This window comes from Neltuma alba, unplaced genomic scaffold, assembly GCF_004799145.2.
Source record: "Neltuma alba isolate B1F8T4 unplaced genomic scaffold, ASM479914v2 tig00012964_pilon, whole genome shotgun sequence".
NCBI lineage: Eukaryota > Viridiplantae > Streptophyta > Magnoliopsida > Fabales > Fabaceae > Neltuma > Neltuma alba.
In genome coordinates, this window is record NW_021637323.1 from 263,918 (window position 1) to 278,966 (window position 15,049).

General features: G+C 33.1%; 2 protein-coding genes and 1 non-coding gene across 3 annotated transcripts; all 3 read left to right on the forward strand.

Annotated features, from left to right (window-relative positions):
* The first annotated feature begins 547 nt into the window (after positions 1 to 547).
* Positions 548 to 2,781, forward strand: LOC114733090 (cycloartenol-C-24-methyltransferase-like). The gene is made up of 7 exons (XM_028920495.1): positions 548 to 597; positions 930 to 1,005; positions 1,742 to 1,815; positions 1,956 to 2,040; positions 2,445 to 2,500; positions 2,618 to 2,672; positions 2,755 to 2,781. The coding sequence occupies exons 1-7, from the start codon at positions 548 to 550 to the stop codon at positions 2,779 to 2,781; spliced, it is 423 nt and encodes a 140-aa protein (XP_028776328.1).
* A 4,345-nt stretch (positions 2,782 to 7,126) lies between these two features.
* On the forward strand, positions 7,127 to 12,289 carry LOC114733045 (cycloartenol-C-24-methyltransferase). The gene is made up of 14 exons (XM_028920456.1): positions 7,127 to 7,224; positions 7,319 to 7,423; positions 8,181 to 8,247; positions 8,778 to 8,851; positions 8,945 to 9,029; positions 9,113 to 9,168; positions 9,742 to 9,796; positions 10,077 to 10,124; positions 10,374 to 10,457; positions 10,772 to 10,888; positions 11,168 to 11,251; positions 11,353 to 11,478; positions 11,762 to 11,859; positions 11,995 to 12,289. The coding sequence occupies exons 2-14, from the start codon at positions 7,341 to 7,343 to the stop codon at positions 12,056 to 12,058; spliced, it is 1,041 nt and encodes a 346-aa protein (XP_028776289.1). The 5' UTR covers positions 7,127 to 7,224; positions 7,319 to 7,340; the 3' UTR covers positions 12,059 to 12,289.
* Positions 12,290 to 14,886: 2,597 nt separating this feature from the next.
* Positions 14,887 to 14,959, forward strand: TRNAR-UCU (transfer RNA arginine (anticodon UCU)). Its single transcript has one exon. It is a non-coding gene; the product is annotated as a tRNA-Arg (tRNA).
* The last annotated feature ends 90 nt before the right edge of the window (positions 14,960 to 15,049 follow it).

Here is a 15,049-nt window from a genome sequence, read left to right on the forward strand (position 1 = left end):
TTCAGGAATCCTATACAATATTTTTTTTAACATTTTGTTTATTTGTTAATATATTATTCTTTTTTTCAAAAAAAAAAAGACGCATTAGACCAACCAATTCGCTGATACGAGATTTTGATCATATAAATCAATCGATGATTAATGATAATATAATTGATACAACTACTCCATCTTCTCTGATCCCTTCTGCCTTTCTTTTTTTTTTATTTAATTAAAGAATATTAACCGATTAAAGTTATAAGCGGGATTAAACCCCTAAGATTACTGAGAAGAAATTTAATTTTCATACCACCAAGCAACAAAAAGACCACTAAGCTGCTTTCTCTTTCCCTCTTTTATGCTCTTCTTTCTGTTCTTCTCTTTTGTTCTACTCTCATTCTCTCTCTACCTTTCCACCACCAGATCCACACATTGTTCTTTCCATGTAAGATAAACCATGCATACTCCTCGTAAACTATCTTATCCTCTTCAATTTATTTACATATAATCGATGATTTTGATGCTTCTTGTTTGGTCTTTGCAAGTTTCAGCTGAACTCTAGTCAGAAATGTCCAAAGCTGATGAAGTTGTGTCTACTGTTGAGGAGTATAAATCTCTGTTTTTTCTTTACCTCTGGATTCTACTTTCAGCTTTCTTAATGTTTAAACAGGAAAAAAAAAAAGTTTCATGAATGGATATGTATTATGTTGATTTGAATGATAAGTGATGAAGCTTATCTGGTGCTGAATCTGGTGGATATTTTTATAACATACGAATAAGTTTTTACTTGCAAATAACTTCAAACTTGGACTACTGAGTCATTCAGATGGTCCTTTTGGCTAACATCAAACAAATTAATGACTTATAACATAGTGATAAGCGCAGAATGATTTGGTATTTTTGGTTGTTGATGTTGTTCACACTATTGGATGATAAGATGTTTGATTTAGGTATCAGAAGCATGGTTGCAGTTCTGAAGGCAAAGAAGAAGAAGAAGAAGAGAGGAAGTCTAACTACTATGATAAGGCGAGAGACACTCAGGCTAAGTAATCAAAGTTCTTGTTTTTCTAGCAATGAACCTATATATAGTTCCAACTTATTTGTGTTTAATATTTGGATGAGCTTGATGTTCTTGAAATTACATAATCACTTTTTGGAAAAAGAAAAAAAATCTTATACGCAAAATTCTTCTTATATATTTATTTCATGTGAAGCAAAACCATTTAAAAGTCAGTTACATTTCATGAAGGGAAGTTGCTTTTTTGATCATCAACTGAAATAGTACCAATAGGAGAATATTCTTAATTAAAAAAAAAAATTAGAAAAATCAATCTACAAATCCTTATAGCTTTACTTGATTTTTAATCAGATTTTTATTTTTTTTTCCTTCTTTTTATTAGGTCATCATAATTTACCATTGTAGTTTGCTTTTCTTTTTCTCAAATTCTTATAATTTTATCTAACTTTTACTCAGGTCTACAAACTTTGAGGTGATTCACAGAAAAGAAAAGAAAAAGCATAAAGATCTAATTAAAATTAGGTAAAACTATAAAGACATGATTAAAAAACTACTGAAATCTAATTAAAATAAAATTATAAAAACTTGCATATTTGTTTCTTCAGAAAAAATAATTATGGTGTAATATCCTAGGGATTCTTTTCGATGATATATCATTTTCCCTATATGTAAATCGCATTTTTGAACGAATGGTTAAATGTGAAAACAACACACGCACACACATAATGACATATCCATTTTCAGTCAAATACATACTATGATGTGGTCACTCGCAGTTATGAATCTCGCTGGGGAGAATCCTTACATTTTGCATCAAGGTACATACTATCCACTAATTAATTCCCTCATTTAATTAATTAATTGATTTCTACACTTGGAAAAAATATAGTACAACAATTTTTGCTACTTTTTGATGAGTCTTATGCTTTATCGACCAATTTGGTTGTAATGACTTTAGATGGAAAGGGGAAACATTTAGAGAGAGCATAAAGCGACATGAGCACTTCATTGCTCTCCAGCTTGGCTTCAAGCCTGGACAAAAGGTTTCTCGTATCATCTTCAACCTAACACAGCAAATTAATAACACTGCTTATTATATTCGGTCCTTAATGCTTATAAGAGCTATTTGACTAATTTGAGTAGATTAAAAAAATTTTGTTGAGTTAGTTTATAATAAATACTACGTGTTATCTTTTCTAGAATACCCTTAATAATAATGCGTATTAGTTAGAACTACCATTTGATGAAATATTTAACGTGTGTAATTATTATAAGGATTATTTTAAAAAAAGGAATAAACATGAGAGACAAAGTGAATTGGGACATTATATTTGAGACCAAATTAAAAGTTAAACTAACTCTTATATTAAGCACTCGAGGTAGTAATGTTTTTGTTTAAGAAATTAAAATTCATGAGTCTTTTTTTCCTTGTTTGGTTCGATTTTAGGTTTTAGATGTTGGATGTGGAATTGGGGGACCAGCAATAGAAATCTCTCGTTTCAGGTGAACACAGCCAGACTTGAAATTTTTAGCCAGGAAAATTTCCCATAAAAAAAGTTTTGAAATCCCGGATCAATCTCCTAAAAGATTTTATAAATATATGTATTGGTGTGTTTGCAGCAAGACATCAGTAACAGGGTTGAACAGTAATGAGTACCAAATAAGCAGAGCAAAGGTATGTGTCTTATGGTAATTTGATTGACACAACAACTTCGGCATTTTTAGTTGATCATTAAATTAATCTGGTTCTCTTGCAGAGTGTTTCATACTGTTTCCTTCCCTAATCATTGATACACTGGTTTGAGCATATTTATCTGCAACGAAGTTTTTGAAGTAATCAAGCAGGTTTTGTCCATTTAAAACCATTTTGCTTTTTTGGCTTACAGGAACTTAATCGCTTACACGGCACGGACAAGATTTGCAACTTTGTGCAGGTTAATGTGTTTTGCTTCTTCGGTTTTTCAAGTGTTGTCTGTCTACTTTTTTCAGAACAAATGGGCTCGATTCTGATTCTGCATGATATTGTTCTGCTCTGATCATTCATGATAGACTTTCACTGCTCTGATTATTAATTTTTTTGTGGAGGGTGACTTCATGAACATACCATTTCCTGACAATACTTCTGATGCTGTCTATGCAATTGAAGCTACAGTTCATGCACCAGATGCTGTACGTGACCTTTTTACTCTCTCTCTCTCTCTCTATTCTGTGACTAGTAAGGGAACAAGAGTGTCCAGAACTTTTTCTCCCTTGTCATGGTACCTTCAAAAGCCTTTTTTTTTTTTTTTGGATTACTCCATCCGGTATCCCAGGATAATAGGCATTTTTCAGCCGTGACAACGACCCGAGACTAATCCGGATTCGGGGGCTTGCAAGGATCTTTTCATTCAGTATCTCAGGATAATAGGCATCTTTCAGCCGTGACAACGACCCCAGACTAATCCGGATTCGGGGGCTTGCAAGGATCCTTTCATCCGGTATCCCAGGATAATAGCCATCTTTCAACCGTGACAACGACCCCAGACTAATCCGGATTCGGGGGCTTGCAAGGATCCTTTCAGACGGCACCCCCTGGCCCCTTGGAGTGCTGCATTCCCACGTCTCGAACCCGAGATCCGTGGTTAAGCTAGGATAGCCCCAGCCAGCTGACCTAACCCCGCGGGATTACCTTCAAAAGCCTTTAATAAGGGTAGCTGAATGCACAAGGCTCCCATCAAATAGGGTCTAAAGAAGGACAGAGGCATACTATGTCGAGACTCACCTTCATGTTTCTTTCGAGTCTTTTTATAAGAAATCACAATCATCATTTGTTTCTTATAAATAGGTCTGGACATTTTTAGATTTTTGTGATGCAGTTTCATTTATGTCAATGTCTATGGTTTTTTTTTTTACTAAGCGCTTACAGATGCTCATACTGTAAGGACCAACTCTATAGTTTTTTTCCTCCTTGGTCTAACACTTATTTCTGATTTGTTCATGACCATGAATACTATAAAGAGATTCATAGAGTGTTGAAGCCTGGTCAATGTTTTGCTGCATACGAATCCAGCATGACTACTTCCTTTGATCCTACTAACCCAGAGCATCAAAAGATAAAGTTATATATATACCAATATAAAGGCATTGAAACAATTTAAATTGACATTATCATACTACCATTTTTATTTGGCCTATCTACTTATATTTTTGATCCAGTTTGATACAAAATATTAAAAATGAGAAATAGAGATTGAAATTGAAATTGAGAAAAATCATTAAAAGAGTATTTAGTGTGAGTATTTACTTGTTACTTAGGATTAGACAAATCCATAGACGTGGGATTAGGGAATACCATTCCACATACATGGGTTTGTTCAATTCCATATAACAAACAATCTCTTATACTAAATTTTTTTTCTAATAAATTTTTTCAATCATAATTCCAATTCCTATATTCCATTTTTAATATTTTGTACCAAACTGGATCTTTATTTATAAATCTTTGACGTCCCCTCAAAAAAGTCAGTTTTATACCTTACAAGATAAAACTATTTAGCTTGTATAGCACAAAATCACTTAAAATAGTCTAAATCAAACACCCAATAAAAATTTCTCTAAAAATGTCTCCTCTTGAAAGCCTCACCTCGAGTTGTAATTCTATACATCACGTTGATTGATACAGGATGAACTTTTGCTTGGTGGTGGCCTAGTTGACATCAGATCGACAACAAAGGTTCTTGAAGCTTTGAAGCAAGCAGGTTTTGAGGTTTCAATCTCTTAATCTTTCACTAGTTTTTTTTAATTGGTAATTAAAAGTTTAATTGACTTGAACCATAGGATTCATCAAAACTACGACATTTCTCTAAATTTAAACAACACTTGTAAAGATATTTAAATATTTCTCCTCAGCAAGATCCTCGTATTAATAATGAGAGATCACATATTTATGGGTTGTGGATTATAATCTTATCAATTAGACTAACCTTCATTGGTTAAACCTTTTATTATTGATTTCGTTATTTGAGCTTTTAGAGATAAACAACCGAAGTAACTTTTTATTTATTTATTTATCTTACATGCAAAGGTCATATGGAGCAAAAATGCAGCAGGGGACTCTCCTATTCCTTGGTATTTTCCTATGGACAAAAGTAATTACTCTCTGAGTAGAAATATTGTTGGACTTTTCAAAAGAAACATGGTAAGGCTACTGAATACCAAGGCTATTTTTATTTATATTTCAAGTAATATATATAGTTTCAACTGAAAATTCAAATTTTTAGTTTATCTGTATCGTTGACCGGTCTCAAATTGTAGGTTAAGGCTCTTGAGCTTGTTGGACTGGCTAGCAAAGGAAGTGACAAGGTTCAAGATTTTATAGAGAGGGTTACAAATGGACTAGTTCAAGGTGGAAAGCAAGTCTTATTCCTTTCATCTATTTTTAATTTTAGATATATGCAGAAGCATAAGTTTACTTCTCGAGCAAATTAAAAACCCTCTTAGAAAATTGAAAAAAATTGTATATGCATTACCCAACTTTATCTTTCCTACTAGTCATGTATTTTCTGATAATTTGACAGTAGAATGTACCTTTAATTAAAAACCCTGAGGAAATTAATTATATATATGACTGATTATTTCAGGAAAGAGACCTTTACGCCAATGTTTTTGTTTTTGGCAAGAAAGTCTGCTGATTCAGATGATCACTAAAAGGCATTTGTGGGGCCAAAAACCTTTTATACAAGTGGAAGGTCACGGGTTTGATCTTACTTGTAATCTCAGTCTTTAATGCCTCTCTTCTAATTAAAAAAAAAACACACACACACATTTGAGGAAGGTGGAATTGTAGTTTAGAATTATTGCCTTCTAATAGCCGTAGGATCTTTAATGGATTGTTTGGGCTAATTGTTGATGGGTTTTGGATTGATTATTTTTCTAGTCTTCCATCTTCATTTGCTTAATTATATGATATTTAGTATCAAATAATATCTCAAACAGTATTATTTTGATATTTGTGATTAGCACAAAAAAAAATTGTATGACATAAATTCAACTTATTGAATTTATCCAAAAATTTATCTTTCTACACCACTTATTGGATTAACCGGTTTAAAAAGTCTCTTCTCAAAAGCAGCATAAAACCAAATAGATACTATAGGGGCAAAGAGTAAAAGATAATAAAGTAAGGCCAACATGCAAAAGGATAACCAGTTGGACACCATATGATATATGAGTATGAGGCTATGAGCCTGCCTTAATTAATGAGTATTTGCCATTTCTATTTGGACAATAATTGTTTTTGCGCACATTTTTATTAATTATTAATTAATGTTATTAATAAGCCGTCGGAATATTTGTTTACTTTCACGATTTAATATATATTCGACAAAAAATGAATATGGTTCTGATCTCACGTGGTCCTGATTATTTTCTATTGCTAAGTCGCTTCTTGACAAACTTGGCAGGCTAATTTGAGATTTATTTGTGTCTATTTGCTGAAATTGGTTTAACGTCAATGAGTTTGTGAAAGCATGCAAGATAATACTCCTCCGGTCCTAAATGTAAGACCCTTATACACACACATATAAGGGTCTTACATTTAGGACCGGAGGAGTATATCATTAAATTTTACATGCAATCTTTTATATTTTTATATACCATTAATTTTTTTACAATAACATGATATTTACGAATAAAAATATAGTTATCCAATTCAGTTATTTTTTCACATTATTTAAAAAAATCAATTGCAAATTTGAAAAAACAATTCATAAAAGTTTGATTTTTTTAATTTTAATATTAAATAATATAAAATAAAAATAATTTTTTTTTGCCTCAAAATAAAAATAATATTTTTAACTAATTAAACTTTAAACGGCTAGTCCTTGCCGTTACTGTTTACAAGCTTGGAGTCCAACTTTGGAAGGAAGCTACAGGGAAGTGAGTACTCAGAATCGACGCCCAAAATGCCAAAACGACGCAGCCGGTCACCGCAGTGAGAGGCTTTACACTCCCCTTCTGGCTCTTCAGTCTTCAAAGTTCTCCCAATCACAAAGCGCACATGACAGCTAATGCCTTTACAACACACACACACACACACTACAGTCTCTCTCTCTCCCCCCAGCATTCCGCCTTCTTTTTCAACTCAGCGGCTTTCCCACACACTCTCTCTACCCTTCTCTCCGAGTTTTTCTTCTCTCATTCTCTCTCTCCCTAGCTTTTCAGCTCCTGATTCACATTGTTCTTTTGACGTGAGATAAAGCCTGCATTCTTTTCGTAAACTATTTTATGCTTTCCAATTTAAATCATCGATGATTCTGATGCTTCTTGCTTGATCTTTTCAAGTTTCTGCTGAACTCTGCCAGAGATGTCAAAAGCTGGAGCCATAGATCTCGCATTGGGCGTGGGTGGAAAGATTGAGAAAGCCGAAGTTCTCTCTGCTGTTGAGAAGTATGAATCTCTGTTTTCTTTACCTCTCGGATTCTGCTTTGAGCTCTATGTTATGATTTAGTATTGTGATGTTTAAAAAGATAAAAAGGAAAAAAAGAGTTACACCAAAGGCAATGCTGATTATTGATTTTAATGATAGTCGAAGATGCTCTGGAGCTGAATCCGATGTCAAAGGATTGATAACATACTGATCAGCGTTTAGTTACAACAACTTGAGCTTTTTATGAGTTGCAAACTTGTACTTAGTCGTTCAGATGTCAATTCTCAGTTGCCTGTGCTTAGGCTTACATCAAACAAATGATTTGTTCTTTTTCCCTCTCTTTGAATTTGAATGTACTTTGAGTTTTGACCTTTTTGTGTTGCTATGAGATTGGTATTGGCTGTGAGATTCTTCAATAATAAGTAATAACATAACACACCTTCACTTTTTCCCATTCAACACTGCATCCTTGAGTAATTCAAAAGAGCTTCTCCACATGTCAAAATTTTATGGAAGGACATGATAAGCAAAATAAGTCTTATTGGGTCTCAATCTCCTACTATATCGAAATGTGAAAAATGATAGATTACACCCAAATCTAGTTAGTTATCTATACGTGCGCAAGTTATTATGTTTCTTAATGTTCATGTATGCAAAACTAATGCCATGTCAAGGAAATGATCAAACTGACGTTATCTGACAATACATTAGATTTGGCATTTTTGGTTATTGATGTTGTTCACATTCCATGATAAAGTGTTTGATCTTATGATTCAGGTATGAGAAGTATCATGTCTGTTATGGAGGTGAAGAGGAAGAGAGGAAGTCTAACTATACTGATATGGTGAGAGATACTCATGTTTAGCAAAGTTTTTTATGTCAAGATTGGTTGAGCTTGATGTATATGAAATTACACACTGCTAGTGCTCAGTCACATTTCATGGAGGGAAGCTGCTTATCTGATGAACTCCTTAAATATTTCCAATCGTGGAAAATTTATTGAAGAAAATTATCATGTCATATTCTTGCAATTCGTTCAGAAGATATATGTTTTTGTTGAGGGGAGAGTGTGGCGGGGGACATTGAAACAACGCCCGTACTACAATTTTGGACATTTAGGCGGTTAAATTAAATAGCGAACAAGTGAGTCTTAGGAAATGGAGCTTGTGATGAAAAACCCAACAAGTTCATACTAATATTAGTTAAAATTTTCCCTCACTAATGCATTATGACAGGTTCTGTTTTCACCTATCCACTTTCATTACTCATACGACGCCAGTTGATAAGTTGTGATATGTGAAGTTGGATTATTTATTTTGACTGCGGGCTAATTGATTATATGCAGAAACAACATAACTACATCTCCATTTTCAGGTCAATAAATACTATGATCTTGTCACCAGCTTTTATGAATTCGGTTGGGGAGAATCTTTCCATTTTGCTCCAAGGTGTCCATTTGCTTCATTTCTACACTTACAAATAGAAGAATTTACTATCCTGTCTTCTGTTCGCGCATGATATAAATTTTCTTCTAATTTAAGATTGAAAGGGGAATCACTTCGGGAGAGCATCAAGCGACATGAGCACTTTCTTGCCTTGCAACTTGGTCTGAAGCCTGGACAAAAGGTTTTTCATCTTTAACAGAGCAAATTAATTACACTTTTTACTGTTCGTTTGAGAAATTCACGAGCCTTTTTGTTTGATTTTAGGTTTTAGATGTTGGTTGTGGAATTGGGGGACCACTAAGAGAAATTTCTCGTTTCAGGTGAATAGGACTTGAAACTGCTTTACAAAAAATTGGTAAAACCAAATTAGTCATTGATGAATGTGTAAGCATATTAGAGGTAGCTGTTGATGGTTGGTTTGTTTTACCAATTTGTTGGTTGACTGAGTCTTCTTTGGCTGGCTAATAAATACAATTATTGTACTCCGCACACTTTCTCCTGCTTTGATAATCATCTTATAGTTAGTGTGTGTATGTGTATTCAATTTTCATAAAGCGAGTTTAATTTTGTGGTTCCCCTCAGTTCAGCTTCCTTCTTGAGTTCCAAGGGAATCCTATTCAATGAACTTATATTGCCTAAGTTGTATACTTATATGGGAAAAGAATATCATCTTCGATCAAAATTAAAAGATCAAAAGTTTTCATACCGTCCCTGGAATTTCTTATGTTATTGAGAGTTTATATGATCTGGGAATGTGTGGTGCTTGAAGTGCATGAATCTATCCTGTTCTGCCTCATGGATCTAAGTTTTCCTCTTGCATAGAATGTTTGCATGGAAACTTTTCCCTCAAAGGAGAAAGTCGTTAAGTCGTAAATTTAATGGTATCTGTGCAGCTTGACATCAATTACAGGGTTGAACAACAATGAGTACCAAATAACTAGAGGAAAGGTATGTGTTTGATTCCCACTGGACAACACGAAAATATAATTAGTTGACACAACAAATTTGACATTTTTATTTCATTGTTAAATCTAGTTTTCTTAAAGAGTGTTTCATCCTATTTCTTCGATTTTCTCGTACCATTAATATACTGTTTGAGCATTAGGTAATAAGTATTCATTTGCCTTGAAACTCTGAATTAGTAAGAAATCTTAGTTTCTTACCTTTGCTCCGTAATGTATTTTTGAAATCTGCCGTTTGACCACTTGAAAGCATTTTTGGCTTACAGGAACTCAATCGCATATCCGGTTTGGACAAGACTTGCAACTTTGTGAAGGTTAACATTTTGAATCAATTTTTTCTTATACTTTTTTTTAAAGTGTTGTCCGTCTATTTTTGAGCACGTCTGGACTCATTTCTGCATGCTATTGTTTTACCTTGATTATTCTTGTTATAATAGTGACAGGCTTTCCCTATTTCAAATGTGGTACTTCTACTACTCCTGTTATTCATGCATATTTTAATGATTAATTTATACACTGTAGGTTCGTGGCTGACATGATCGTAAAATAATTTGCCAATGCAGGCTGACTTTATGAAAATGACATTCCCAGACAATTCTTTTGATGCAGTATATGCAATTGAAGCTACTTGCCATGCACCAGATGCGGTATGCCTTTTTTATACTCTGTCTCTGTGTGTAATTAGAAGGAACAGAGTGTTTATACCTATTTTCTCCTAGCACTACTTATTAGCCTACGGAATAATGATGCTTTAAAAAAGATGTGTGCCTTTGTTGGCATGTCTCAAACTCTCTTACTAGACCCAACCCACACCTTGAATTGTTTCTGGAAGCGCTTGCAGATGCTCATGCTGTAAGGCCCACTTTTGACGTGATAATGCATAGGCATGAAGCACATTATTAGCTTAGAATTATATTTTTTTTTTTGGGTATTGATCTAACCCTTATTTTTGATTTTTTAGTATGGATGCTATAAGGAGATTTATAGAGTGCTGAAGCCTGGTCAATGTTTTGCTGCATATGAATGGTGCATGACTAGTTCCTTTGATCCTAGTAACCAAGAGCATCAAAGGATAAAGGTATAATATAGAGGCATATCTGCTCATTTTTTCAAGCCAAAAAATATTCTGTGGATACAGTGGACTGATAGGTAGATCAAGCAAGTCGTGTGGTACACATAAGCATGTCAGACACATGTTCTTTTTTTTTTATTTTTTTAAATGAGATCCGCTTCTGACATGCTTCTGTGTCTTTAGGAATTTTGTTTGGTCTATCTATCTTTTATGGACCAGATAGAATTTCTCATCTTAAAGCCTCATGATGAGTTGTAATTCTATAAATTACGTTAATTTCTACAGGCAGAAATTGAGCTTGGCGATGGGCTCCCTGACATCAGATTGACTACAAAGTGTCTTGAAGCTCTGAAGGAAGCAGGTTTTGAGGTTAATTTCAACTCTTACCTTTCACTAGTTTTGTTAGTTGAGCTTTTAGAGACGAACAACCCAGTGGACTAAGAGGAGATCCATTTATTTTGTTTACCAAGGTCATATGGGACAAAGATTTGGCTGAGGACTCTCCTATTCCTTGGTATTTGCCTTTGGATAAAGATCACTTCTCGCTGAGCAGTTTCCGTCTAACAGCTGTTGGTCGACTATTCACAAGAAACATGGTAATGCTACTGAATATCATGGCAATTCTTTGTATTTCAAGTACTATTTCAACTAAAAAAAATTATAGATGAAGGGTATGAATTATTATAATAATCTTGATCAAATTCCTCGCATGAGGCAACAAGGATCGAACACTAGACCATTCAAGTCAATCATAGAAGCTATGGTTCCATATCAGATGACTGTTTCAATCCAAAAGCTTAAGCTTTCGACTGATTATCTTACTGTGATCGTCAACATTATGAACTCTATTAATATTTGTTGATTCGTTCTAAATTGTAGGTTAAGACTCTTGAGTATGTTGGGCTGGCACCCAAGGGAAGTGTCAGGGTTCAAGACTTTTTAGAAAAGGCTGCAGAGGGACTAGTTGAAGGTGGAAAGTAAGTTCTCCTTCCATCCGTTTTTCATTTTCAAACAAGCACGAATTCCCGACGTAAATTCTACTGAATTACATGTGTAAGATAGCGTAAACAGGCATATAATATTTCTTTTTCCTTTATGACTGACTGTTTCAGGAAGGAGATCTTCACGCCAATGTATTTCTTTTTGGCAAGGAAGCCTGCGGATTCAGACCACTAATAAGGATTAGTGTTCACAGCGCCGCAAAATTCAGGAGCTTTGGGTGGTATAATTGTATTTTAGGTTGCCTTCTTATTGGACGTTGGCCAATGTGAGTTTGGCTGTAGTTTTGAATTGCCTTGTGTGTGTGTGTGTGTAGTTTTGCTTGAGCATATGGTGGTAGTCTCCTTCATTTGCTAAAGCCTACAATACAATCCCATATGGTGAATGAATTTTTCTTTGGCCATTTCATTTTCATCCATCTATTACGAGTGTTAGTTATTTAGATAAAATTTTAATTTGCCTCGTAAAGTACTTTAGCGAGTTTAGTCACAATTTCTCTTCCTTTTTTTTGGCGCACTGGATCACCATTTTAAGCAATAGATTTAAGGAAACCTACATTTTATATTATACTCTAACGATAATATGAATAAATTTTTCTGCCAGAACAAAATGAATACATAAACCTTAAAATATAGGGAAAATCCCAGAAAAAGTCCTTGGAATATACCAAATCCCAGATTGGGCCCTTAAATTTCGAAAATGACAGAATGGGTCATTGACCCAATTTGTCATTTGTGAAATTCAGGCGAATTGACATTTTTGCCCCCGAGCAAAAGTGAGTAGTTATTCTCTAAACAAATCTAGGTAACGCTTACATTGTTCTAGTGATTACAAGATTCGTTGTAGTTAATAATAAGGTATCTGACAATAATAAGATGCCTGAGTATGAAAAAATGAGTAGTTATTCTCTATATAAATCTAGGTAATGCTTATATTGTTCTAGTGATTACAGCATTAGTTGTAGTTAATAACAAGACACCTGACTATGAAAAAGTGAATAGTTATTCGCTATACGAATCTAGGTAACACCTAAACTCTTATAGTGATTCCTTGAATCATTGTAGTGAATGAATAAATGAGGGCAAAATTGTCAATTCGCATGAATTTCACAAATGACAGATTGGGTCAATGACCCATTCTGTCATTTTCGAAATTTAAGAACTCAATCTGATATTTCCCATATTCCAAGGACCTTTTTTGGGATTTTCCCTAAAATATAACACTTTGTTCTTGAACTACGCGTAAAATGAAATTGTTAATTAAGAATCTATGTCGTATTTGGTGTTATTTACCCTATTTATGATTGTTCCAAGAAGCAAAATACTACTTTTGAAATTTAACTGAAGTGACGTTGTTGTAATCACTAATTAGAGGTCTAGCGTTACACAATTTTCCCCCCCAAATTGGCAATCCCATTGGAGAGAGATGTATAATAGCATTTGTGGGTGTTTGGATAAAACCAAAAGTATAGTTTGGAAAATAGTTTATGAAAAAAAAAATTATTTTGAGAATAGATTTTGAAAAAAGTAAATTTTGTAAAAAAAAAAATAATTTTGATAAAGTGAGAGTTGATAGTTGTTATTAGAAGTATTTTTTTATGTGTAAATTATTAAAAAAGACACAAGTTTATATTATTTATATTTTATTTGAAGCAATAAATTTGTTAATAATATGTTTTTTGTCAACATAATAAATAATATATTTAAAAAATATAATTAATGTGTGTACATATATATTTATAAAAGATAAGATTAAATATGTTTTTAGAGAAATGATTTTTTTTTGCCAACAGAAAAATATTACTCCTTCCAGTCCTATATATGTTTCAAATAACTAATTTACAGATAATAAATAATTATTTAAAATTAATAAATAGATTAGAAATATAATTTCGTTTTCAAATATGCCCTTATAATAAATATAAAAAAGGATAAAAAATATGTGAGAAAATGTGATAAGAGTATGACAAAAGAAAGAGAATAAATAATTAAGGGTAAAATTAAAAAAACTACTTTAAATGTCAAGACAAACTCAAATTGAAGCTTATAAAACAAATTACACTCTTTCTCAAAGTTTAAACTTATACTTTACCTTAAAGAATTAAAACATGAAATCCCATAATTTTTTTTAGCAATGTAGGAAAAAAATAAAAAAACATAACTATTAGTCTTAGCCTTTTTGTATAACAAACAAGTTGATCTGACAGACACATTGGCCAAACTAAAGAGAAGCAGATTTTTTTTTTTTAATGCTTTTTATGAAACCATGGTTTTGGCGGGGCAAATCATGCTGTTGGAGCCAAACCATGATTTCATGAAAATATGGTATGTTTGAGGTTTCATGGAAATATAGGATATTTAGCAATTTTTTCGGTCAAACCATGGTTTGAAGTCAAAAAATACTTCTAGTTGATTTGCCAAGTGCCTCCTTAAACTCTTTTCAGGGGAATGATGGTTAAGGGTTAAAAGATTAAATTAATCATATTGATGGATCAAGAAAGTTTTGAAATTTTAAATAACTAAAGATCCTTTACCGATTTGACTCTTTTGAATTTACGAACATGTTTTTTTTGGGGTAAAATGATCAAATCTCACTTGCAAATTAATAAATATGAAGCTGCAAATCAAGAAACATGAGTATCAAACTATTAGCAATCTCACTTTTCAAAATTTTTTCCCAAATTTATTATTCTTCTCAAATTATCTTTAGCCAAGGTGCTTCTTTTTTTTTTTTTTACAGAGCAGTAAAAATACTTTTAAATATAAATAATTAAGAACTTATTTGAAATCGCTTGTAAATAGTTTTTCAATTATAATTTATAAAATATGAATTAAGTACGTAAGGGTAATTTTATCTCATATGTAAAATGTATTTATATATAAGCACTCAATTAAGTCAATAATAGAACTAATTTTTTAATCTCTGTCACATCCAATGATTATTTTCCGCCGCTCTTGTTGAGGAACAATCGTATAAATGTGCCCTGACGCCCGCGGCTCAACCAAGCACCTGTGGCCTAATGGATAAGGCGTCTGACTTCTAATCAGACGATTGTGGGTTCGAGTCCCACCAGGTGTGCCTCTTTAATTTTTTTTTTTTTTTGGAGCTGAATAAATAATGCGATTTATTATCGCTAAATATTCAAGCCATTGTGATCCTCTGTACTCG